At 43.2% G+C, this 27,823-nt stretch overlaps 1 protein-coding gene across 6 annotated transcripts in view; it reads left to right on the forward strand.

Moving 5' to 3' along the window:
- SPATS1 (spermatogenesis associated serine rich 1) overlaps window positions 1–27,823 on the forward strand; it is a 55,640-nt gene that overhangs the window by 27,570 nt on the left and 247 nt on the right. For 2 of the 6 annotated variants that reach the window (XM_042447066.1, XM_042447068.1), the window contains exons 3-8: window positions 2,426–2,561; window positions 2,651–2,784; window positions 4,598–4,759; window positions 6,097–6,223; window positions 11,974–12,036; window positions 15,161–15,467. In XM_042447066.1, coding sequence (XP_042303000.1) covers window positions 2,426–2,561; window positions 2,651–2,784; window positions 4,598–4,759; window positions 6,097–6,223; window positions 11,974–12,036; window positions 15,161–15,305 — 767 coding nt within the window. In that variant the 3' untranslated portion in view covers window positions 15,306–15,467. Of the gene's footprint in view, window positions 1–2,425; window positions 2,562–2,650; window positions 2,785–4,597; window positions 4,760–6,096; window positions 6,224–8,389; window positions 9,206–11,973; window positions 12,037–15,160; window positions 15,468–27,823 lie in introns of those variants that run through there. The other 4 variants (XM_042447069.1, XM_042447071.1, XM_042447070.1 and 1 more) reach the window with 4 other exon arrangements.

Consider the following 27,823-nt stretch of genomic DNA (forward strand, 5'->3'; position numbering starts at 1 on the left):
ACTGTTCCAATGAGGAGGAAAAGTGGGAGATGTCTCAAGAAACCAGGATGGATGACTAAAGAACTTTCAACTGAGCTAAGTTTTAAATGGAACATGTATAAGAAATGGAAAAATCACCAAAGAGAAATTCAAACAAATAGTGAGCACATGTAGCGGTAAAGTCAGAAAAGCTAACGTGCAGAATGAACTCAGGCTTGTTAGAGAGGTTAAGAATAACAAAAAGGGCTTTTTGGGGTATGTTCGCAGGAAAAAGAAGAAGAAAGAAATGGTAGGGCAACTACAGCACTTTATAAATAAAGTTTAATAATAATAATATGTGGAAATGTAGCAAAATGCTAACACAGGACAAAAAAAGACACCTTCTTTGCCTCAGTCTTCTCAAAAAAGGAAAAGGGTGCTCAGTCTGAGGAAAATGGAGCAGAGGACACAATGGGGGAAATGCAGCACGGAATACGGTAGTTCAGGAATACCTGGTTAATCTAAATAAATTTAAGTCTCCAGGTCCAGATGGGCTACATCCAAGAGTATTAAAAGAACTAGCAAATGTAATCTCAGAGCCATTGGCAGTAATCTTTGAGAACTCCTGGAGAACAGGAGAAGTCCCAGAAGACTGGAGGAGGGCAAACATTGTCCCCATCTTCAAAAAGGGAAAAAAAGGATCCCAACGATTATCATCCAGTTAGTCTGACATCAATACCAGGAAAGATTCTAGAGCAGATCATAAGAGTCTGTGAACATGTAGAAGAAAATTCCATAATTACAAAAAGTCAACATGGGTTTCAGAGAAACAAATCATGCCAGACAAATCTAATCTCTTCTTTTGATAAAATTACCAATTTGGTAGATGAAGGGAATGCTGTGGATATAGTATATCTTGATTTCAGTAAGGCCTTTGACAAAGTTCCCCATGACATTCTTGCAAACAAGCTTGTAAAATGTGGGCTAGACAAGGTAACTGTCACATGGATTTGTAATTGGTTGACTGGCTGAACCAAAATGGTGCTCAACAATACACTGGTACCTCGGGTTACGAAATTAATTCGTTCCGCCGCGCCGTTCGTAACCCGATACATTTCGCAACCCGAAAAAGGCTTTCCGCTAGCGCTGGAAAGTCGCTAGCCGCGCTTTCCGTTTGAATTTCGCGCCGAAAAAATTTCGTAACCCAAAAAAAAAAAATCGTATCCCGGAACAGTTTTTCCAATCTAACTTTTTCGTATCCCGGAAATTTCGTAACGCGAACAATTCGTATCCCGGGGTACCAGTGTAGTTCCTTTTCATCCTGGAGAGAAGTGACCAGTGAGGTCCCACAGGGGTCTGTGCTGGGCCCAGTGCTTTCAATATCTTTATCAATTACTTGGATGACAGAATTGGGGGCATACTTATCAAATTTGCAGATAACACCAAACTCGGAGGAATAGCTAATACTCCAGAGGACAGGATCAAAATTCAAAATGATGTTAATAGATTAGAATGCTGGGCCAAAGCTAACAAAATGAATTTCAACATGGAGAACTGTAAGGGCAGAGAAATGAAATGGATATAGGATGGGGGACACATGTGAAAGAGATCTAGGAGTCCTAGTAGACCACAAGTTGAACATGAGACAATAGTGTGATGTGGTAGCTAAAAAGGCCAATGCGATTCTAGGCTGCATCAATGGAAGTATAGTGTCTAAATTGAGGGAGGCAAAAATGCCACTTTGTTCTGCTTTGATCAGGCTTTACCTGGAATATAGTGTCTAGTTCTGGGCATCACAATTGAAAAAAGGATGTTGAGAAGCTAGAGCATGTCCAAAGGAGGGTGACTAAAATAGTAAAAGGTCTGGAAACCGTGCCTTATGAGGAACACCTTAGGGAGCTGGGTATGTTTAGCCTGGAGAAGAGATGGTTGAGAGGTGATATGATAGCCCTGTTGAAAAATCTGAAGGGGTATCATATTGAGAATGGAGCAAGCTTGTTTTCTGCTGCTCCAGAGAGTAGGACCCAGAACAATGGATGAAAGCTCCAGGAAAAGAGATTCCACCTCAACATTAGGAAGAACATCCTGACAGTAAGGGCTGTTTGACAGTTCCTCAGAGTGTGGTGGAATCTCCTTCTTTGGAGGCTTTTAACCAGAGGCTGGATGGGATGCTTTGATTGGGAGTTCCTGCATGGCAGGGGGTTGGACTGGATGGCCCTTGTGGTCTCTTCCAAATCTATGATTCTATGAGTTGAACCTGTGGTAACTGAGCAAACAAGTAAGAGTGAAGGGTATGGTCATTTAAATAGTCATAAAAGTGTGCTGCAGCCAGGAGAACATATCAGGAGACAACCATGCTGGAAGTGTTTTAAAAATTCATTTTATTATGAATTTTGTTCATTTTGTTTGGCACCTTCAGCTCCCTTCAGATGTAGTTAATGATCATGGATTACTCTTTGTCTTCCAGAGCTAAATGACAACAAAACAAAATCTAATGGACTTCAGGAACAAGACTCAACATTAGATTCCTTCCAGGTTAACAATGGTAGTCAAGAAAATCTAGACACACCGAGTAAGCCCACCAGAGAGTTCAGTCCTTCAGAGTATGTTCCCTATCCATAAATAGTCACAATTAGTTCATTCAGAAAGTTAATAAGTAGATAATGTCCTGTATCTTTTTTGTTTTTGTCAGGCACAATCCTTCACTGGTATCAAGTTCCTATTCATCAGAAAATCCTCACCATTCTAGCACTCTCCCCCCTGAAACAAATGTGATAGAAGAAACTGGTCAGTTAGTCAAAGGTAGCCATAAGAATTCTGCTCCATGTGAGTAAAACTGCATAAGTATTCAGAAGTAATACTGACAGTTTATTTGCAGCATTGCATAAACATTGCTTTATTATACACACCTGTTACTCCACATCATATGCACTAACAGCGAATTTAAGTCCAAGCTTTTAAATACTTCTGTGGAAAAGAAATTAATTTTGTCAAGTATTACAGATGACATGTAAGAAATTGCTGTTGCTAATGTGAAAATTTTGTTATCAAAAGGGAGAACCTTTACTGCCAGTGCTTGTGAGACAGCCTTGCAATGGGATTCTTCTGTTTCTGGATTTCTGAGCTGTTTTTTTTCCTACTAAAATCTTCATTATTAAGTGGAAACAAGCCACGATGCATTCCTCCTTCAGAATAATAGTGATGGCAATTCTAATAGTTGATTCAGGTAGTTTAACCAAGTGGCCATCTGTAACCTAATTGCCTCAGATGGTTGCTGGGATGCTTACCCGTATTTTCCGGTGTATAAGACGACTGGGCGTATAAGACGACTCCCAACTTTTCCAGTTAAAATATAGAGTTTGGGATATACTCACAGTATAAGACTACCCCTCTTCCAAAGCACACCAAATAAAAATTAAAAAAACCCATCAGATTTGATTTCAATATCGTAATTTTAATTCAAATGACATGCAGGTACTTAGCAGGAAACTTTGTTGTACACAAAGCCTGCTTGGATTGGTCAGCTCTCCCTGCCTGCTCAGCCCTCCCTGTCTCCAAGACTATCAGAGCGGTAGCTGCTTTCATACGATCATTGAATATGGTGGGGATGCGGCTGCAGCCGTTTTTGAGCTCCCCCCACTATATGCGGCAACCATAGAGTCTCCATTCCGGCTCAGAGGTTTCAGCACCTGCCCTATAAGACGACACCCGGCGTATAAGACGACCCCCGACTTTTGAGAAGATTTTCCTGGGTTAAAAAGTAGTCTTATACACCAGAAAATACAGTACTTTCTGAGTTCTTCAGAGCCAATGATGCAAATAAACACTGGTATAAGGCTGATACATATCCCTTGATGTTCATCTAGTTAAGCAAGCAGTTGGCTCAAAAGAGTGGCTCAGATGCCTTATAGAAGGAGGTGCGCAAAGTTGGTGCTTTATTACTGTATAATACTTCCTCCCCATGTCAGATTTCTATGTGTCCATGTCCATGTATTGTGCTAAATACCCTAGGCCTAAATACTAGGCCTAAATACCCTAAAGGCAACAGATCCCATCTGATCTTTGAAGATAATCCAAGTCAGCCCTGGTAGTACTTGGATGGGAGACTGCCAATGAATACCAAATGTTGTAGTTTATACTGTTGGCCCTTCTTATAGACAGTTTTTTTAAATACATGGATTCAAGCATCCACGGTTTGAAAATGTTCAAAAAAAGTATAAATTTCAAATATGAAACCTTGATTTTTCATTTTTTAATAAGGGACACAATTTTGCTATGTCATTATATTTAATGGGACTTGAACATCCACAGGTTTTGTTATCCACAGGGGATTTGGGAACCAAACTCTAGCGTATAACAAGAGTCCACCGTATTTCAGAAGGAACTGTCAAAACCACCTCTGAGGATTTCTTTCCTAAGAACAGCCTATGAAATGGGGTCACCATAAGTCAACAGCAACATGAGGGCATGTACACACAACACACACACACACACACACACACACACACACACACACACACACACATAGAGTGTGCTGTAGAACACGCACATACTGATCTACTGTCCACAACTGTATATGCTAAATTCAGCATGTTCACAGTTTATTTCCTCCTCCTCCTCACTTTGACTTTTTCTTTAGCAGTAAATAAGAACTCAGCCATGGAATGGACTTTTTACCCAACGTCTGGTAATCGTACATATCATAATGGAAAGAAGTGTATCTTTGATGGTATCCACCTCAGAAACAAAACTACCTCATCTGAAATGACTGTGGAGATGCGTCTAGGAAGGAAGAAATTCGGTAAAACTCCCTAAATGGTTTTATATTTAACCTTAACATCGTAACTGCATTGATGGCATTCCAAATCTTGTTGGGACCAACATACTTTAGCTGAAATTTCATACTACCAATAACTGAAACTTAAGAGAGCTTGGTTGAAAATATGGGAGAGGGCCTTCTGTTTTAAATGTGTTCTAAAATTGCATTTAACACGTATTTGTGCTTTTAAAATCTAAATTTAGTATAATTGTGTTTTAACTTTTGTATTTATAGTTTTTTTTAGCTGTACTGTGTTTTTAAAGGGTTATGACCTACTTTGATTCCTATGCTGAGGAAAAAGCAGGATATAACACAAACAAACAAACAAACAAACATTAGCTTTTTTACATTGAACCTATACATTTGAGTTATATAAATTACAAAATTTTCAGATGTATAGATAATTCATATTTTCTTCCAGCTCAATAACCAGCTCTTTGAAAAGAACAGGGAGGACTACTTTAATTTTTTCAGATTTTTATTTAATATTTATTGCTTATTATTCCTGTGGGTGTTGTCCATTACTTATTTTTTTAGTCATGCAAGACCAATGTAGGCAGTATCCGCACTGCAGAAATAATCCAGTTTGACACCACTTTAACTGCCAATGCTCAATGCTATGGAATTCTGGGGACTGTAATTTGTTGTGGCAACAGAGCTATCTGACAAAGTAAGTTAAATGTCTCACAAATCCCCAAATTCTATAGCATTGAGCCATCACAGTTCAGGTAGCGTCAAACTGAATTATTTTTGCAGTGTGGATGGAGCCATAGTTAATTTTAAGCATTTTAATCAAAAATAAGGTGAAAATTAGGCTTTCTTTCTTTCTTTCCTTCCTTCCTTCTTCTTCTTCTTGTTCTTGTTCTTCTTTTTGCATGATTAGCATCATTGGTCCAAAACACACTGCAGAAATAATCCAGTTGGTTAACTGATGAATGTTCACAAAAGGAATACTCCTGTTTTTTCTGCTATTCCTTCCACAAGCCTTGCCAGAAGACTGAGGCCTCAGCAGCCCCCCACCAGTATAAATTAGATGAAGAGACTGCTATGAGAAGGAGGAAACCTATGGAAAACTTTCTTTCCTTGGCCTTTGAGTCTTTCAGCAAGTAGCTCTGCACAGTTATCAAAACTAACTGAAGGAAAATATACTATTTAAACTTTAAGTAAGCAATTTCTGGTTTATGTCAACATGCCTATATTTGAATTAATGTTCTGGCATGTATGGACCTGCATCCCCATCTGGATAATGATGGTTTTCTAAATACAAATGGGTACAGATTACTTATTTAAATATACCTTTTTTTGTGTGGAAATCATAGTGGATCAAATTGCCTCCAGAAATGGCATACCATTTGTGACATCAGGTGACCACCCCTATGCTTGTCCAGAGCAAAGTACAAACTTTCATAAAACAGGAGCAATAAGATCTCCAGTGAATTTTGGGAGGTAAGTTTTCTTTTCCCCCCTTTATTTCTTAAATTTATATTCTGCCTTTCTACTAAAAGAAGGTTATGAAGATGACTAACAATAAAAAAATAGTTTTTTGTGGGTTTTTTGGGCTATGTGGCTATGTTCTAGAAGATGGCCACATAGCCCGAAAAACCCACAAATACTATGGATGCCGTCCAGAAAGCCTTCAACTTCACAATAAAAAATACATAATTAACAAAAACAAAAACTTAACATTAAAATTAACATTTTAAAAAAGAAACAAAGACACAGTCAGAAAGACAGAACCACTATCCAAGCAGTTGCTGCCTTCAACAAGAGATTAGTTTGTAAGCCAAAGATCTTCTGAAGGGGTAGAAAAGTATTTGCCAGCCACCAGAAGGACACCTGGAAGACAGCCAGTCTAACTACCCTTAGCAGAGAACCCCATCTAAAGCCTGTGAGTGGCCACCAAGAAGGCATTCTCTTGCTTCTCCCACCAAATATGCCTCTGGTCATGACAGGACTGAAAGAAGGGTCTCTCTTAAAAGACCTTAATCTCAGGCAGGCTTCTATGCAATAATGTAGCCTTTCAGATCGCCTACGCCAGATAGCTTCATAGATATCGCCTTATGCTTGAACTTTCTTCAAATTATATTGCTCTTTTTTTTTTTTTTTGGCTAACACAAACTCATCAGCTTTATGAAAACCATAGGTGTTGGGCTATATGGAGAAACCATAAGGGTACATCTCCCAGTACTTCAGGGACCTGACTCATAGCTGACCCATAGTTGTAGCCACACTCCAGGTGCTGAAAGAGAGAAAGATCTCACTGCTTTTAACACTAAGCACTGTGGCCAGAGCAGCAAGGAAGATAAGTATGCAGAGCAGAAGAATCTTTGGGAAGAGAGAAAGGTGGGTAAAAAGTGAAAGCTATCCATGCTGATTATGTCCCAGTGAACTATTAGTCGAGAGCGATTGGAGTCCCATACCTTGTTAGACTTCAGCTGAAGAACTGACAGTTTTTTGAGTTACTGCACATATAAAGTCGAAGACTTTCATGGCTGGCATCCATAGTTTTTTGTGGTTTTTTTGAGCTATGTAGCCATGTTCTAGAAGAGTTTCTTCCTGATGTTTTGCCAGCCACAGATGCTGATAAAACATCAGGAAGAAACTCTTATAGAACATGGCCACATAGCCCATAAAATCCACAAAAAACACATATAAAGTGTCCTAAAATTAATGTTTTTGAGAGTCACCCGATCAAAGGAAGTCAGGGCTTCAGAACACTTTTAACAGTGACCAGAAGAATTTTAGCAGATGGTGCCTTTCTTAACCTTGAATTATAGCCTGCACCTTTTTCTGCTACAACTAACGATAAAGGTACAGAAGCTTTCTATTCACTTTGTCCTGAGATTTCCCTATGAGAGAAATAGTCCAGGACGTGCCACTGACTTGTTTCCAGTACAATGCTTTGTGTGTGTGTGTGTGTGACTTAAAATGCAGGATAATTCACACAGGGGATTATCACACGGAGGAGCCAAGCAACCTCCTCTCTTCGTTAAATTGTCTCATTTGCACAATTGGGAGAAAGATTATCATACACCTGCACGCTTATCTCATTCTTCTCCCATCGATAAACAGTAATGGATGCATCATTGGGTATTCTGTTAATACCCAAAGACCTGTCCATTACTGTTTACCAACAGGAGAAAAATGGGATAGGCGTGTAGGGGTGTGATAATCTTCCCCCCAATCATGCAAATGGGTGGGGGGGGGGGGGGGGGAGGACATTTGCCTCCTGTATCATAATCTACAGTCTTTTCCCACATGCTGTAGCATCATAGAGTTAGAAGGAACCACAAACACCATCTGGTTCAACGTGCTGCCATGCAAAAATACACAGCTAATCATTTGTGGGAGATGGGCATCCAATCTCTGCTTGAAGACCTTCAAAGATGAAGAGTCCATCACCCTTGGAGGCAATGTATGCCATTCTCAAACAGCTCTTACGGTCAATAAGTTCTTCCTACTGTTTAGCTTGATTCTCTTATTGCAGTTTAAATCCATTGATTCATGCTCTAGTCTCTGAAGCAGCTGCTCATTCCATCTTTTGTATATGAGATCCTTTCAGGTATTTAACTATGGGTGTCATATCAACCCCTTAATCTTCTCTTTCATCAGGTTAAACATATCCAACTCCCTAAGCTGTTCTTCACAGGACTTGGTGTCCAGACCTTTTACCATATTGTTGCCCTCCATTTAACACATTCCAGCTTTTCAATATTATTCTTGAACTTGATGCCCAGAAGTAGACACAGTATTCCAGGTAAGATGTGCTCAAATACAGTGGGATTATAACTTCCCTCAACCTGGAGACTTATACCTATTGAGGAAACCTAGAATTGCTGCTAAAGCACAGTCACATTCAGTTTGTACTCTGTTAAGATACTTTTCAGATGTCATTAAGCCTGACATTATTCATCTTATATTTGTCCACTTTTGTACTGTTTTTCTTTCAGGAGGAGTCTGAGGCAATGCATGCTCTGAACAGTTAAGTTTTCCCTCTGTCCTGTGTTAACATCTCATCATCTTCTTCACACAATAGCCCCTATTTCCTTGATTTTCCTTTTGTTCTGAACATAGTCCCTAACCCACCACTTCTCTAGCAAGCCTGAGATCATTATGAGCCTTTCTGACTTTCCCTCTCCAATGCTTACTTTTTATTTGTATTCCCTTCTGGTGTTTCCCTTGTTCTTCCATTCCTTATACAGGTCTCTTTGAAATCTTAGCTCATCTGAAAGTTCTTTGTATGTCCATATTGGCTTTGTTTGGACATTGTTGCCCAAGTGCCTTCAATATCCATCTTTAAGAAACTGCTCTCAACTCATTTCCCTTTGATGATTTCTCATTAGCAAAGAAAAGAATATTCACAATTATTTATTCTAACATTAAAAAAAGAGCATTTCATGATAGTTGTCAGGAAAAATACTAGAACAGTGAAAATTGTGCACATTTTTCCCCTGGGATTTGACATTCCAAAGTGTTGTTCTGGAATTATTCTGTGGAGAAAAACACTTTTTTGTGCAAATAAATTATCTGTTTTCTGTTCAGAAAACGTATCCTGTGTAAAGCTGGCAATTGTCCACAGAAATAGAGAGTGAAAAAAATGGGCCAGACCCCAGTCATACACAATGTATCATCAGTAGAAGCAGAAGCATAGTTCAAGTGGCCTGAGGTCCCAATATGAAAAGCAACCTTGAGCAAGGTCCAAAGCCAACTAGAGAGTTCCCGGAAAGAGTAATTCAAAGTACATGCTGAAGTTCAGAGAGCCACAAAATCAGTGACATCAAATAAGATTACAAAGGCGGTGTTGAAGCTTGTTGTAATAATAATAATAATAATAATAATAATAATACTTTTATTTTTATCCCGCTTTTCTGTGACGAGACAATCAAACTGGCTCACTGCACATTAAAATATCCACATTCAATATTATATCTCAGATTCTCCCCTTAAAACAGAATTAAACATAATACAATTAAAATTAGAAATATCTATTAATAAAAAAGAACGTAAAAAAGTATAACAATAAAAATATAACAAGGGCAGAGAATAAATAAAAATTTGTCTGCCTCAATGGTTAAGCCTTTGCTAAACGAATTTCTAGACAACTGTAAAACAACACCACTGGCCTAATTAAATAATAATAATAATAATAATAATAATAATTTTATTTGTATTTTCCCGCCTCTTCCAGGTGGATCGAAGCGGGATTACAGTTGAGCAACAACAACAGTATACAACAATAAAACATATAATATTCATCGTTAAAAACAGTTTAAGAACAATACAATCATCCTAAATAGAAGAGTGGGGGTGAAGTCCTTACAAGAGATTGGGTGGGTAGGCTTGCTGGAAGATATCCATCTTAAGCCTCCAAGGAGGTTTTCAATTAGCTCAGCACTTTCCTTTTAAAGTGGATCAGAGCATTTCCTGTCCATTTGCAACTGGTGTTTTAAGCTACAACACTATACAGGATGAAGTGCCTCTGTGTCTTCCTCATAATCTTCAGGAGCTGCATGGAATGGTCCAGGCTCTGATTCTGCCAGTGCCATGAGAGCACTACCAGCCTCCTCTGACTCCAACTGGAGTTTGTTATCTTGGCTCTCCTTTTCCTTTTCCTCATCTGAGGAGATCTCTTCCAGGTAAGACATGGCAAAAGCAGTTTTATGAGCTTCAGGCTGCCACATTTTATCAAGTGCAGGCTGATTGTCTTTCCAACTGGACAGTCCGCTTGCATTTGATCAAGATATAGCACCTCACATCCTCAGGCAGAAAAACAAAGATAGCACAGGTATTGCAGGTCCCTGCAGCAACTTCTTCACCATTCATGTTTCTTTCCCCTACAGATGCAGTGTTATAGCAGTCTGGTCCTTCCCTTCAAACCTCTCTACAAATCACCCTACAAAATGCCATTGTTTTCCTCTAAGCTCCTGTTCACCGGGATCCAGAGGGAGCCACTAGACAGATCTAATGCCATCCTCAATCAAATCAGGGATTCACATCATCTCTGCATTAGCCCTGGCCCCTTAAACTATGTACATACTCAAGCAGAGCACAGCCCTAAAACATAAAACCCCCAGCACCATCATATGTCTGGTATATTTACCATTGCCATATCACTTTCTTGTTTTCTCTTGTCTGTTTCTGATATAATTGCTCAATTAGTTCTCATATAAAACATTGTCCATTTTCTCTCCAACACTGTAAATAAAGCCATCCCCTTTAATATGGCGCTTAGTCCATTTATTGAGGCATTGTTAAAATATGATTGCTTGGTTACATTAAGAACTCTTAAGAAAAGAATGCAAATATGCAAAAAATAATAACTCTTCACTTTGTGTCACAGAGATATCACATAAAGTCAGGTGAATCTTCCTGGGGAGAAAAATCTAGAGCTGGTGTGCCAACACTGTGTTGGACAGTTGTTTCTGTTTGGGTCTCACCTCTGAATGTTGTCCCAAGAGAAAAGGGTTGCCTTTACTTAGAAGCAGACCATGTGGGACAAGGCAGTTTATAACATCTATGTGAGGGATAGCATTTTGTTTAAACCACCCCATATTTAACCATGTTTTGGCTGGGAAACAGATGTATTGCAATTTTTTCCTCCAGCACATGCAAGAGTGTAACAGACAATTGGCATATCAGGTGCTGCTCATATGTCAATCCCAGAAAATTATCACCTGGAAAATGGTCATGTCACAGTTATAAAGGCTGGTACAATGCCAGGGTTCCCACATCTATCCACCACATCTGTGGCTTCGGGCAACTTACTGCCACCCAGGACAATCTGTAGTTGTCACCATCCCAAAATGTCCACACATTCTAGGACTGGAAAGCCAGACATACTCTGATCAGTTTCAAGATTCTGAGGTAGAATTCAACCAAAGTATTAGATACAATGACCTGTAGGCTCCTGAAAACCATAGTGTTGGAAGGGACCCAAGGGTCATCTAATCCACACCCTTGCCATGCAGGAAATGCATAGGTAAAACATCTCTGCAGGGTGGCTATCCAACCCCTAAAAACCTACACAGGATGGAACAAGAAATGTGGATTTTATTACTAAAAGAACCTTAGTACAAATACAATTTTCACTACAAACTGGGAGTTGAAAACTTGCATATGGAAACAGCATAATCCCAATAGAAAATAAACTTTGATGATCAAGATGGTTATTTAGCTTTTTGCTTTCCTCTTAACAGTGATATGTACACAAAGAAACCAGATACGTTTATACCTCTCCAACGCTTACCAGCAGTTTCTTGGTATGTATGTAATATTTTATATATCCATATCCATATCTATATTTGATTTGCTGTTTTATCCTGTTGTTATTTGTTTCCAGAATGTACTGATTTCATTAGTATCTTATAGCACCTTTGAGACTAACTGAGAGAAAGAAAGTTGGTCTCAAAGGTGCTACAACATCCCTTTGCATACTGATCCAAACTAACACAGGTATATCTTTGAATTCTACCACTATTGCATTAGTACACCCAAGAGGCTTTAGATTAATCTTTTGCATTTAATCTCGCAATAGATTGCTTTCAGTGTCTGACTTGGAAATAGTGTGAGATCACACTAAAGAATTGGTATTCATATGCATCTGTTATAAACAAACATGGTGAAATGAAAAAAAAAAGAACCATAAGAAGCTGACTGTTTTCAGCATGGTAGTTTTGTTCAGGCTGGCATAAATTACATGGAAATATCTTATCAACTTTCTGGTCTACTATCCAGCTGTATTATAAAGTGGGATTTACCATGTTCTGGCTGTTCTACATTTTTAAGTTGTTGTGAAAGCAAAGTTCATTGTATATCCAGGTACCTTACATGAATGCTCATACAATAGGTGTATGAGTGGTCACGAAAGGACAAACTGGTTCTGTTACTGTGAGAGAGGCTGCATTTAAAAGAATCACCACTATAAAATTGTTAGGATTTCTCATTTATCTGTGAATTTTTCTTATTAGGAGTAGTTATGTAATATTACCTTAAATTCAAAGCAATGAATTGTTAGGAAAATGAGACTTCTGAAGTGAAGCTGTGTGAGAGTGTTCCAATAAAACCAGGAATTCTTCAGCACCATCACAGTTATATTGGGGTGGGATCACAAGACCTCTGGACAACAAGGTGTTGGCATTCTGAGGCAACTTTGTGATTATTAATTATCAATTAATTATGTAGCACTCGGCCCATGTTTAATCTAAGTTGTGTTCATAGTCCTAAAAGCTTCTCCATACAAGATGTTCACTTCCCTTTGGGTAATGATTACCCATGTATGAGACATTTATATGTCTTTTTTGCCCTATTTAAATATGTGAAGGGGTGTCACGTTGAGGATGGAGTAAGCTTGTTTATTGCTGCTCCAGAGACTAGAACATGGAACAGTGGATGCAATCTCCAGGAAGAGATTCCTCCTCAACATTAGAATGAACTTCTTGAAAGTAAGAACTATTTGACAGTGGAACTCACTTCCTTGGAGTGTGGTGGATTCTCCCTCCTTGGAGGTCTTTAAACAGAGGCTGGGTGGCCATCTGTCGGGGATGCTTTGATTTGGATTTCCTGATTGGCAGGGTGTTGGACCGATGGCTCTTGTGGTCTCTTCCAACTCTATGAGTCTGATTCTATGAAAAAACTAGATTTTGACTTGGCAGTGAAATGATCTGAACATTGACACCTACCAGGCCTCCAGTGGGAGAGTGGGAATAAAACATTGCATCTGGTGCTGGAAGGTGCAAGAAAATATTCCAGGTCAACAAAAATGTTGTTCTGATATTTTAAAAAACCCACAGAACTATGGAAAATACCATAAAAACACCAGATTTCATGAAATCATGGAAGCTATGCTGGATCAGCCCTGGTTAGTCCTTGGATGGGAGGCTTCCAATAAATACCAGCTGCTGCAGGCTATATTTCAAAGGAAGGAACTGTCAAAACCACCACTGAGCATTCCTTGCCTAAGAAAACCCTGTGAAATCCATGGGGTCTCCATATGTCAACAGGCAACTTGATAGCACATGCACACACACACACACACACACACACATATCTGTCTGTAGGAGCCAAAGCTTGGACTTTCAAAGGCATTCAAGTCCTTTTGGTTGTCAGCACAGGCAGCATGCGCCATACACGGGCTTCCCTTTTGCGGCTTTCAGTTTACGCTGAAGCAGCAGTATAATTAAATGAAGCGCGCACACACTCATGCCACACAAGGCGCACTACCCTGTATGCATACAACTTATTGTTTCCCCCCTTTTTCCCTTACAGGGGGGGGGGGGGGGGGGTCCAGAACAGATCCCCTACATAAGGGAAAGGCTGACTGTATTACAAAATACTTTCAACATTTTTAATTTGTATATTCTGATTGTGTATTTTATTACTTCATTTTACTTTATGTGCTGCTGTGTATTGGCAGAGATCATCATGGATGATATAGCATAAAAGAAATAAAAAAAATTTAAGGGCATAAAGCAGAGATTTTATGGCCTTAATTTTAATTTCTCTTGTTCTTCGAAGTTGGCTGCAATACTGTGAAGCTTTAACTCCCTCCTGTGGTGGCTAAGCCACCTCAGATCAAGGGAATGAGACCATACAATGAAAGTATATCCACAAAAAAATGAGGTTTAAAAATACAACTATATTCTAATCTTTGTTAAGCCTTTTTAATTAACTTCAGTATTTAACACACTTGGTTTTTTTTTTTAATACAATGTGTGCACAACTTAATGAAAAGTCCTGGTTTTAAAGTAGTATTTCACATGAGATAAATATTAGTCACTGTGCACAATCTTCTACAACCTCCTTCACGTACACTTGCGTACACTTACAGGTCACATAAAGAAGCTTTACAGATAGTTATTTTTAAGTTGCACATCCCCTGCAGTTCAGCTGTCATCTATCCATCGTTTGAGCAGGGTACGGAAGGGGAGTTATAACACTTGGCTGTCCTGCAATTTCAATGGGAATCATTCCCCACATCTGCTGCTTTTAAAAACTGGAGGGCAATTTTTATCAGGACTACTAGGAGAATGGTTGACCTGCCTCTGTTCTATGATAGTCACTGAAATGATAGAGAGGGAATAGTTGGGCAGCAGTAGGAGAAGCTTTTGGTCACACAAAATGAGAGGGCAGGTCATTAGGCTGAAGATTGCATGTCTCTGAACTAGCAACAAAACAAAAGACATGTTTCTGGGGGGTGAGGGCCAGCGTGGTGTAGTGGCTTGAGCACTGGACTGACTGTGGAGACCAGGGTTTCCATTACCTGTGGCTGTGCATCAGATCACACTGTCCCACTGATGTGGGAAAATTCTGCTTTTGAAGCCAAAAGGTCATTGGGTTGTGGCAGTCACTCTGTCTGTTTTTTCTCCTCTATCTCTTTCTTGCCAGTATTCCTTTCCGTCTCAAGGAGAAGCAGCTAGAATTAGAAAGAGAGAAGATGGAAGTGAAAAATCTGGATTACTGGTCTCCTGCTCCAACTTTGCAGCATTCTTTATTTGCAACTGGACTAACTAGAAGATTAACTTATCAATAAGTTTAGAAAAAGCATTCTTTATGCTGCATTTCATAAGGTGTAAATAACATAACATAGGTAATTTCTTTTGTTATGAATTGCTTCACCCCACTCTGAGCTTGATCTGTCAACCGATTATCAACTGTCTTGCAAGTGATCTGCAATAAAGATTTTGGGAAGGAAGGATTCTATTAATTCAAATTACTTTAGGAATGAAGCTAACTAACTTGGTTATTGTTACCATTATTTGAAAAGTGTTGTAAGAGATGTCACACCTATTTTTCTAAAAGTTCATTGTAAGAGATGTCACACCTATTTTTCTAAAAGTTCACAAGAGTCAGTGTGGTGTAGTGGTTTGAATGCTAGACTATGACTCAGGAGACCAGGGCTCAATTCCCAGCTTGGCATGAAACCCACTGGGTGACTTTGGGCAAATCACATCCTCTCAGCCTCAGGGGAAGGCACTGGCACATCTCCTCTGAACAAATCTTGCTAAGAAAACGCCATGATGTTAGCCACTGGGAAAAACTGAGTCCATATGTAGAAGACTACCAGCCAGGAAAGCAAATACCACTGCTGAGCCTGGAATTAGCTGGAGTCAAAAACCTCTGCTTCCGAACAGAGTTTCACTCATGACTGCTGAGGTTCTTCCAAAATTGTTTTTAATCTTTGTTGCAGCAAAATATTTACAAGCACAATACAGCAATATTTACACCATCCGACATAATGCTCCGCTACCAACTGACATCCACCTAACCTGTTGTGTACCTGTTGGAGCATTCTTCCTTATATACACAAACACAGGCTAGGAATCTGATCCAACCCACTGCTAGTGCTTCATCTTCCTGTCATGTGTCCAAAGTGACTGTGCTGTATTGAACTGTTATGACACAACTCCATGCTGAAGTTTCATCAGCTTCCTTTGTGTCAGCATTTCCCCTTTAGCACATTTCATACACCTGAGACATTTTACAGCCTAGGGCAAAACCTCACTGACACATGATAGGTTCGCATATTAGAATAGTCGGAATAGACAACATACATAGAGACACACACACAGCCTTCAAGATCCAAAGTGAAATGAATTGTCTTTTTCTGTTGCTATGCAGAGCTCAGAAAAATGCACTTTATACTTGTTTAAGGAGACTTTCATGTTTTTTTCAATGTCTCCCAAAAATAACCTGGAAAGGTGTTGCAGGTATCTATCATATGTAAATAGGGGGAAACAGAGGAAGGAAGAAGAAGGACTGCACAACCCATGTAGAATATGCAAATGATCAAGATGAACCTGAAATTTTAATACAGCATGTCCACCCCAATCGTGGGCTTGTCATTCACAGATTTAAGCATCCACTGATGGCAAGCCCCATTGACTTTTTTGCCTTCTGATTTTTAAAATTTTCTTGTAATTCAAGCAGTGGTTTGTTTGTATAGTTTAGAAAGTGGGATTATCCTTATTTGCCATCTGCACCTTCATCTCTGTTATTCCTTCCAACTATTTCTACAAAAAGTTAGAATTGGAGCCCATTGGTTCTCTACCTCTTTCATATACTTTTCATTTAAAACCACTGGTTATTTACGAAGTTCAATAATTTCTAATAGGTTGAATAGCCCAGTCATCTAAAGATGGAGTTATTTTATTCTTGTGCTAGAAATTCTCATTAACATTAATTTCCAGTATCTCTTTTCACCTGTCTTGATATTTTATTTACCATATTTAATAGAGAGATTTTGGGATTAATTTCAAAATTAATCTTCAGTATTTTTCACATAGTACATGTATTTGGCCTAGTATTTTTATTTTTTATTTTTGTACCGTTTCACAATGAATGATCAAAACCTATCACCTGTGGCACGCCCATTGACTTTAATAGCCATCTGTGCACTTGGTAATGGGAGGGCCAGCTGCACCATGAATGTTGCCATTAAAAACCATGGGGTGTGTCCGTCCAGGATAGAACTCCGGTGGATAAGAAGGGCCACTGTACTGGGAGGCAAAAAATGATCACATAAACATTTATTGAAATGTTTGTGGGAAAAGCCTAGGGTTTTCAGGCATTTTGTTTAGTTTGGCTGTTTCAACTCTGGGACTGAAAACATGGGCACAATAAGCGTATGCCAATCAGACTTTCTCCAAGATATTATGGAAGCCTGTGTCATGTGTGCTGGCCAGTCCTGAGTTGCCCTACATAGGACTGTCTTGTGTTGCTGTTGGGAAAATCTGGCAATCTGTGTAAGTGAATGGTAAGAATGTAGGGAGTGACTAAGGTGCTTCCAGACCAGCACTTGCACTGGTGTGGATATGTTCTAGAGTTACCTGAGGTGGCCACAATCGCACGCCCCACCACCCTAGCACGTTGCGGCAGGGTGATGATAAGGGGTGCCCTGTTATCACGGGCGCCCCCATTATGATGTCACAGGCGTGCTGCAGCCAAATGCGCCGGCACAGGCATGACATCCCTGTGATGCTGCAGGGCGCTTTCAGCGTCATGGGAAGAGCTCCAAAAACAGGCTCCTTTTTGGGACATGTATCGCTGGGCAGCCTTTAAACATCCACGCCAGCGATGTTTTTTTGCCTTGTTGTAACCCGCTTGATCTACCTGGAAAAGCGGGCTATAATAAAATTATTATTATTATTATTATTATATTATTTATTAATTATTATTAAAGAGGCGCAGTGGCCCCCTTCTCCCTTCCCCACAGCTGATGGGATGTCCTTGTGGCATGATGCCCAAGGACACCCCTTTCCAGGCTGTGGGGGGAAGCGGTTTGTTTTGCTGCTTCCCCAAGGCCTGGGAAGTGGCAGATTGGGGCTCTGGGGCTTCCACTGCAGATACCAGGCCCCCATCTGGCAGGGAAGGGGCGGGTGCAGGCCCGCCTCATGGGTAACAGATTTCAAAAAGAATATTCAAATAGGAGGAGGAGTAGGGATTTATATGCAGTAACTTTTCAGGCAATCCATGAATCTGCAAATACAACTCAATACACAGTGGAAATGTTTGCATAAAATAAAGGGACGGAGATTATAATAATGCCATTGTGGGGGGTATGATAGAAATACCAACCCAGGCACTAGATAGGGATTGGGAAAGGGAAAGAATTGGAGAGGCCCTTTACAGGCTCCAGGGAGGGCCAGAGCCTTGCCTTTGATGAGAGCCTAGACCCCCTATAGGTTAGGCAGGGGTTCCATAAGCAAACCCTTTCTGACTCCTTAAATTGTCCTTTCCTCCAGCTCTTCTGGATACAGAAAAAAAATCTGCTTTTCAAAATCAGTAGTGGATTGGAATGAGAGCCTGCATACCATCCAGTTCTCTCAATTTTCTGGGACAGCCTTATTTAATCCTCATCCCACTATTTCACCTGCTTTAAATCTCCCAGTTTCTCTCCTTTTCCCACTTTCTCTTGCAGCCTGAGTTCACTTCAGTGCTGCGCAAACCTAGTTCAAAGTGCAAAAATGTTTGTACTCAATTAACTGGCCAAGATTTCAGGAGATGAGGAGGTAGGTCATGTCTCCCTGTTGGCTAATGCACAAGCAAACTTCTGCAATCCCTGTGTGTTGTTCCTTGTTAATAACTTTTGCCATCTTGGCCACATACTGGTGTTGCCTGGCCACACATGTCTATTTGTCATTCTGGAAATTTTTGATGGGTATGGGCCTACCCCCCTACGTTGCATCAGAGAGGGCAGGCAACTGGACCCAGCAATGCAGGCCTCTTTTCACATATTAGAAGGAGGTTCATGGTAAGTACCAGTCTTTTGTATCCTGTCCAATGGAAGGAGGCTTAAGTAAGGCAGGGTGACCCAGTAGTAACTAATTAAAATGCACCTACTGATTTTACCCTAGGGTATATGGCCATGGCTCTTATTGTAGAATCCTTCATTGACTATTTCAGCTGGGATGTGTTTTCTAGCATATGTCAACCATATGGCTCTGGCTCCTCCCCTATATATTATCACATAAAAACCGAAAGAGAAATATAAACAAATACACATTAGGACAGTAATATATGCATTTACAAACTGGATTGATTGCTTCAATGGATTAATACCACACCAAGTACATTGACCGTCCTTGGACGAGAAAAAAAGCAACTGCTGCAGTTGAATAGAGATTATTTAATTGGCTATTTGCTCAAGCATCACCCCAAGCCATCAGCTCTCTTTATAAGTAGCTGTGCCATCTGGTGTATGTGAAACTTTCTGCAGCAGACCAGATGCATCCTCAATCTCTTTTTTCAACTTCAGATTCACATTCTGGGCTTTTTAGGAGTAGGTGTTAGATTATGTTGCTTCAAAATAGCCGTGGTAGATTATTAGCAAGTAGATCCTGGTTATCACAAGGCAACCCCTCTCCAACAATCTATAGTCTGGTTGGGGTACTGTTCAAAGTTTTTTAAAAGGTCGGGATGTCCCCTACCACTAACCTCCTGGTACCTTTACTAATAAACTCTCGGGTTCCCCCTGTTTCTCGTCTAGATGAACTCTCTACGCTGCTAAATTCTTCCAAACCTACTACCTGCTCTCTCGATCCTATCCCTCCCGTCTCCTAATCTCTATAGCCCTTCTCTTCTGCCCTGCTCCTCCTATATCTTTAATCTCTCTCTCTTCTTCTATGGGTTCCTTCCCTTCTGACTTACAACATGCTCTCGTTTCCCCACATTCGAAGAACCATCTCCCAACTCTCTTCTTTCTCTAGCTATTGTCCATTTCTCTTCTTCCTTTTCTTTCTAAGGTCCTAGAATGACAGGCCCGTAGGCCTTTGGCCTGGTGCAGAAAGTACATTTGGGGCCCCTATATTTTTTATGTCCTGAGTCCCACTGAGCCATGACACCATCTTCGGACACCGCCGTTTACATGGAGTGCATGTCGATGATGTGGCTTATGCAGTGTGTCCAAAGGTTGCAGCGCATGAGGATGTTCATAGTGCCGCTACAGGGTGCTTATGGGCCCTCTGTTGCGGTGGACAAAGGAGCCATTTGTTGTGGCTCCTTGGGGTAGGGTTGTCTAATTCTCTACCACCAACCGGGACAAATGTAGAAAGATGTAGGACAAAATTTACCCCAAAATGTAAGCCATTCAAGAAAAATGGGGACATAACCCGCTCCAAGGCCTGGGAAGGCTCCGCGGTTGGAGCTCCAGCCGGGAGCGCTCCCTCCCGGCCCCAGCGAGGCCTTTGAGGCAACTCCGCAGTCGGAGCTCCAGCCGCGGGGGCCTCCAAGGCCTCCGCGAGGCCAGGGGGAGGAGGAGGCCGCTTTCCACCACGGCCCTCGCCGCATGAAGGGGCCAAGCACCCGCCTCCTTCCCGGCCTGGGAGCCGGCGGGGCTTCTCCTCAGGCCGGGAGGAGGGGAGGCCGCTTCCCACCACGGCGATCGCGCGATGAGGAAAGCCTCCGCCTCTTTCCAGCCTGGGCCGGCCTAGGCTCCCTCAGGCCGGGAGGGGAGGGGGAGGAAAGCCCGCACCGCGGCAATCGCCGCGACTTGCCAAGCTTCCCCCCCCCTTCCCTGCCTGAGAGCCGGCCTAGGCTCCCTCTCAGGCCGGGGAGGAGGGGGAGGAAGCCCGGCACTGAGGCCATCGCCGCAATGCCAAGCTTCCCCCGCCCTTCCCGGTGAGAGCCGCCTAGGCTCCCTCTCAGGCCGGGAGGAGGGGGAGGAAGCCGGCACCGAGGCGATCGCCGCGATGCCAAGCTTCCCCCCTCCCTTCCCGGCCTGAGAGCCGGCCTAGGCTCCCTCCCAGGCCGGGAGGAGGGGGAGAAGCCCGGCACCGGCGGCAATCGCGTGATGCCAAGCTTCCCCCGCCCTTCCCGGCCTGAGAGCTGGCCTGGCTCCCTCCCAGGCCGGGAGGAGGGGGAGGAAGCCCGGCACCCCGGCGATCGCCGCGATGCCAAGCTTCCCCCCCGCCCTCCCGGCCTGGGAGCCGGCCTAGGCTCCCTCCCAGGCCGGGGAGGGGGAGGAAGCCCGACACCCCGGCGATCGCCGGTGCCAAGCTTCCCCCTGCCCTTCCGGCCTGGGGACCGGCCTAGGCTCCCTCTCAGGCGGGAGGAGGGGGAGGAAGCCCGGCACCGCGGCAATCACCGCGATGCCAAGCTCCCGCGCCCTTCCCGGCCTGGGAGCCGGCCTAGGCTCCCTCTCAGGCGGGAGGAGGGGGAGGAAGCCCGGCACCGAGGCATCGCCGCGATGCCAGCTTTCCCCGCGCCCTTCCCAGCCTGGGCAGCCGGCCTAGGCTTTCTCCCAGGCCGGGACTGTCCCGCCGGGGGGGGGATATGGCAACCCTACCCTGGTAAAATGGAGGACGTTTTGACATTGCTCCTGGGCAGGGCTGAAATGTAGGCAGTGTCCTCCTGGATAAAGGAGGACGTGTGGTCATCCTACCAAAAATGGAAAACATTTTTACATTCATCTGGCAGAAAGGTTCAAACCTAGGACACATCCTAGAAAAGGAGGACATCTACTATCTTACAAACATGAGGATGTTTTGATTCCTTCTGGATAGAAGTCTGAAATTTGGATGTGTCCCATAAATAGAGGCCAGAAAAGAGTTAAGCCTTGACCTATGGGCCCCACAACACATCTCCAACTCCCAGAATTCAATAGCCTTGAGCCAGAAAAGAGTCAAGCCTTGAGCTCTGGGCCCCACCACATACTCCACCTCCCACAATTCCATATTCTTTAGCCAGAAAGGAAAAGAGTTAAAACACTGCCAAACCAGGTTATTTCTCCAGTGTGATGCAGCCTGAGGCAGCCCCAGAAATTTCGCCACTCTCCTCCCGTCCCTCCCTCTCCTCCTCGGCTCCTTTTGCCTGCCTTGCGCCTCCCCCCACATGGCCACCAGTACTGACTTCTCTGTTGCTGGGAAAGGGGCAGGCCAGGCTAACGAGGGAAGACTGAAAGGAGAGAGATAGTCATTTGTAGGCGAGGGAGGGCGGCACATGGGGGGCCCCTTTTGGCTGGGGGCCCCAGGGCAGTGTCCCGCTTGCCCCACTTGCCCCCCCCACGGTAGCTACAGGCCTGTAGAACGGGTCGTTATTCTCGCTTTATTAAGTTTCTTAATACAGCGAGAATAATAAGCCAACTCATCCTGACCCTTTCCAGTCTGGCTCCGCCCATGGCACTCTTCAGAGACAAGCCCTCACCAAGATCTCAAATGATCTCTTGCGGGCCAAAGCAAATGGCCTCTACTCTATTCTCATTCTTCTTGATTTGTCTGCAGCCTTGACACAGTTGATCCTGTCTCCTGGTTGATTTACTTTCTGACCTTGGGTTCTCTGACTCTGCTCTTGACTGGTTTAAATCTTTCTTGTCAGAGAGTCTTTTGCAGTGGTCACACGGTGGTCAGACTTCATCCTCTGTCCACTATCTGTTGGAGTTCCCCAGGGCTCTGTCTTGGGTCCCTTCTGTTCTCTCTATACACACTGTCCCTAGGTAAACTCCTAGTTCTTTTGGTTTTTCCTATTCATCGTACGCCAACGGACACTCAGCTGTATCTCCCACCCTGACCTTTCGATTGGCTTGAACAGCAATTTTCTTCTTGTCTGACTGCCATCTCTCAGTGGATGCCGGCTTCGGCGCTGAAGCTCAACATGTCTAAGACCTGAGCTTCTTGTCTTTCCACCTAAACCCACCCTTCACTATTCCTTTTCTGTTTCTGTCAACGACACTTCTATTCAACCGGTTCATAAAGCCCGCAGTCTTGGCTTCATTTTTGACTCTTCTCTGTCATTTATTCCCCAGATCCAGGCCACTGCCAGGCCTGTAGATTCTTTCTTCACACCATTGCCAAGTCCGTCCATTCCTCTCAGTCTCTACTGCCAAGACTCTAGTCCATGCCGTAGTGGTTTCGCAACTACTGTATTATTGTAACCTCCTTCTGACCGCTTCCTCTTTACACCTCCATCCTTGAATCTCTGTCCATATTCAGCTGCACATATTGTCACATCCACTCGCCGCTTTGACCATGTTCTCCTCTTTTTCTCTTTCCTTCATTGGCTCCCCTTCCCCTTCCACTCGGTACAGCTTTATTATTGACTTTCAAAGCCCCTCCTTACCTTATCTGACCTTCTTTTCCTACATTTCTACTCGACCCTCAGCTCTTGTAGTAAGGTCTCCTGTCCACAATGTTCGGACTACCACTGCCCCCTCCCGAATTTGTCCCTTCTCGCTTGCTGCCCCTTACTCTGGAACTTTTCTTCCCCACATGCACTTCTCTACCCAGTTTCCAAAACTGAGTTAAAGACTATATGTTTAGAGAAGCATTCCCAGAGGCTAGCCCCTCTCTGACCCAGGAAGCCTCCTTTAACCATACATTAAGAAGCCAAGTCCTTCCTCCAGTCCATCTGCCTTGGTCCAGGCCTCGGAGGTGGAGAAGAACTGCGGACTGATCCCATTCCCCCCACCACTCCCTTCTCCTTTTGTGTCGTGTCTTCTTAGATTGTAGCCTGAGGGCAGGGAACCGTCTAACTAAAAGATTGTATGTACAGCGCTGTGTAAATTTATAGCGCTTTATATATAAAGGTTAATAATAATAATAATAATAATAATAATAATAATAATGTAAAGCCCCCCCAATTGGGAAATTACTTAGAAAATGGGAGAGGGGATGGAAATACTTAAGTAATCTATTTTGTTTATGAGTGATGAAAGAAAATACATTTGAGTACTACCAGATAATACTATTACAAGCTACTGTCTATTACATTAACAATGTCTATTACATTAACAATGGGACAGATGAGTGGGTTAGATGTTCCTACGAATTATAAACTTCCAAGAGCCCTGATCTTGAGTAGCCCCTCTCTGGCCTGGCATACTGTACCTTCCTTTACTGATTCAATCCATCTGTAATGCACTTTTTCTCCTTTCCTACAGCCTTCCACTTTCCCAGAATTATTGTTGGTTTTTTTCCAAATAAGTCATGTCATGTCATGATATATCCAAAGTGAAATACCCTCAGCTTAATCATTTTGGCTTCTAGTAATAGCTCTGTCTTGATTTGCTTTAAGATCCATTTATTTGTCTTTTTTGAGGCCCATGGTATCCATAGAACTCTCTTCCAGCACCCCATTTAAAGTGACTTAGGCCCTCTTCAGATGGGCCTTTGCGGCGCCCCGTCACATGCTAGGGGTTTGCTGAGGGCGCACCACCCATACTGGCCTCACTCCTAGCACGTGATGGGAGCGTCAAAATGGCAGCGCCCTGTACACATGGGCGCCACCATTTTGACACAATGGACGCTTAGCGTCTGCATGTCCCGGTGTCATTGTGATGCTGCAAGTGCGCCATTGGCACACTGCGGCGTCACAAACGGGCTGCAAGAAAAACCCGCATTTTAAAGGTTCTTTTTGCTGTGTGAGGGAGCCGTGCGGTTTGTCCGCTACAGCTCCCTCGCGCAGCAAAACAAGGTGTGGATAGACTGACCTTTTTGGGCGGTCTGTATCCTGCCTTGATTTTTCTTCCTTTCAGTCTTCTTCACTGTCTAGCTTTCACAAGCATATATAGAAACTAAAGACTATAACATGGATGGTGTTAACTTTCATATTATATTATATATGTTTATACTTGAGGATCCTATTTTGTTCCTTCATAACTGCCCTTCCATGTCTTAATTTTCTTCTGATTTCTGGTTACAGTCTCTATTCTGATTAAAGATTAAACCAAAGTTTAGAAAATATAACTATTTGAATGTGTTCATCATACACTTTTAAGTTATTTAAATCATCTGTGGTCATTGGTTTTTTTTAAATATTCAACTGCAGGACCATCACTAGGTGGGTGTGGGAAGGGTGGCCTGCACCAAATGACCCCTCACAGGGGGTGTCACCTGGTGTGCTGTTGGGAAGAGACTACCTTCTGGTGTGAAGTGAACTGCTGTGACTCTCCACAGAGAGGACACTGGGTCCAAGGAAGGTCCAAGAAAGGATCCGCTTCACCTGCACAGACACAGCAAGGAAACCATTCGGGATGCAGTTGGAATGCTAGGGTTAACTTTTGGACGCCATTCCCATTGCTGAATGGTGCCTGGACCCATTTGGAAGTTGCAAACAAGGCGGGTAGACTGGAATGGCCTGGACGTGAATGACCTCTTGGGGTGTCCAAGTCTGCCTCCCCTTTGGTAGCAAGGAGGCCAGCCTCTCTTCCTCAGAAGTCTGATGGATTTCTCATGATGGACAATTGGTCTGGTGGCTCTGAGCTGCAGAACAGCCTAAGCACTCAAGCCTTTCCCCCAAGGGCCCCAGGACTCCACCCAAGAATGCTATATTGCCTCTCTGCTATACAATTGGGCCTTTCGCCTGTATCTACCTTCACTTCAGACCGGGGGTCGGGGGAGCAAAAGAATAAGCACACCTATGTGTATCTCCCCATCGAATTGGCCCCAGACAACCTCCTCTCTGAGGGGTTTCAGTGTGTGAACTCCTGGAGGCCTCTCCTTTTGCCAAATGGTACCTTGACCCCCTCTGGGACTTGTGAACACATCAGGTAGACCAGAATGGCCCAAGAAACATAGGCGTCGGTAGCAAGGAGACCAGCCTTTTTCTTCTACAGAATCTTGATCTACTCCTGAGAGACCACTGTCCTGACTGGGGTGTGTGTCAGGCAGCCTGAGGGTGACAGCATGAGTTACTACCCTGGGATAATAGCAACCCTAGTGGTGCCACTGCTCAGTTGTAATCTGCTTCTGAAAGAACCCAAGGGTATCAATGTGCTAAATGTACCAAACTGCCAAATTGCCTTGACCTTTTCTTTCATGTCTGGGATGATAAAAATATTTCGGAAATATCTAATGGATCATTTTGCGAGTTACAAAACTATATGTGATAGCTCAGTTAAAAAGATCTCTATTTACTTTGCCTCAGTTCTCATTGTCATGTATATGTATGGCTTATTTCAGAACCATGGAATATAATGTCTGTGCTTTATTTCTGTTCTTGGCAGATCCTTCTCAGAGCACTCTGTATTAATTCCATAGTCCAATTAGACTTCTCAAAGTGAAAGATTGGCAGGTCAGAAATGGCACAGAGCTGCCAGGGCTTGGGGGCAATGAGCTAAATCAGCTCCATGTTTTATACCAGGGGTAGGCAACCTTTCTGAGCAAGGGGCTGAGTTGCTGTCCCTCAGACAACTGGTGGGCCGAAGCCAAAAAATAAATAATTAAATAAGGAGGGAGGAGGCTGCCGGCGATCGTGGCGATTGCCGATGGCCCCGTGCTCCTTCTCGGCCTCTGTGCAGGCTTTAATCTCCACAGAGGCCGAGACGGAGGGAGGAGGCTGCCGGTGGCGGCCCGGCGGGCCCCTTCTCAACTGCTGCGGAGGGTTCAGCCTCCACAGAAGCCGAGAAGGAGGGAGGAGGCTGCGGGGAGGTGGGGAGGGTGGCGCGGCTGCACGCAGGAGGCGCCACCACCACCTTCACCTCCTCCGTCCCAGGCCTCACTGCCCTCCTCTTCCTCCACCTCCTCCGCACGGCCATGCGCGGTGGAAGAGGAGGAGGCCCCGCAGGCGCCTGGAGCAGCACGGAAGCCGCGGTGGGGACAGCAATTGGCGGCAGGACCGGGCTGGGGCCAGTCCCAAGGCCTCAGCGGGCCGCATCCGGCCCACGGGCCGTAGGTTGCTGACCCCTGTTTTATAGAAATAGCCTTCCTCACAGGAACCTCCTGGGAGGCCTGTAGACGCATATCTTCTGGCCCTCAGCCACAGAGAAAGATTCCGATATAGCAGATAGGCACATCCTCCTTTGATATTCAGGACTGCAGGAAGCTGTTTCCCCATCCACTGGATTTTCTTAAGGGAGAAGCAAGCCCAGTGCCAAAACCTCTAACAGTTATAAGTAACCCATGCTTGCAAAGTGCAGGGGAAAGGATGGGGTTCCTCTGAGCCCCACTCCCCAAGGCACTTTTTAAGTGTCCACTCTCTTATTTGAATGTTTTGTGAGAGGAAGCTTCTCTACAACAGACAGTAGGCCCTTCACATCTGCTGGGGTTTGTTTCCAGGACCAACCGTGGATACCAAAATCCGTGGATGCTCAAGACCCATTAAGTACAACAGCGTAGTAAAATAGTGTCCCTTATTGAAATGGCAAAATCAAAGTTTGCTTTATATACATACATATAATATTTTAAAGCTGTGGATGGTTGAAACTGTGTATATGGAATAGTGATTGTACAATTCTGACCTTCAGATTGTGACAAAGGTGATTTAAACAAAGGTCTGTGTGTGAATATAGAGTTGGAATTACATTTATAAGCATTATCTTAGCAAGTTTTGATTAGGCTGTTTACCATCACTAAATGTCTGAATTAGAAGTACAGAGAATCAGAGAATCATAGAGTTGGAAGAGACCTCAAGGGCCACCCAGTCCAATTCCCTGCCATGCAGGAACTCACAATGAAAGCATCCCCAACAGATGGCCATCTATCCTCTATTTAAAGACCTCCAAAGAAGGAGACTCCACCATTCTCTGAGGGAGTGGGTTCCACTGTCAAACAGCTCTTACTACCAGGAAGTTCCTCCTAATGTTTAAACTTGCTTACATTGGGGTCCCAGCAATTAGAT

Source organism: Sceloporus undulatus, chromosome 1 (genome assembly GCF_019175285.1).
Source record: "Sceloporus undulatus isolate JIND9_A2432 ecotype Alabama chromosome 1, SceUnd_v1.1, whole genome shotgun sequence".
Classification (NCBI taxonomy): Eukaryota; Metazoa; Chordata; class Lepidosauria; order Squamata; family Phrynosomatidae; genus Sceloporus; species Sceloporus undulatus.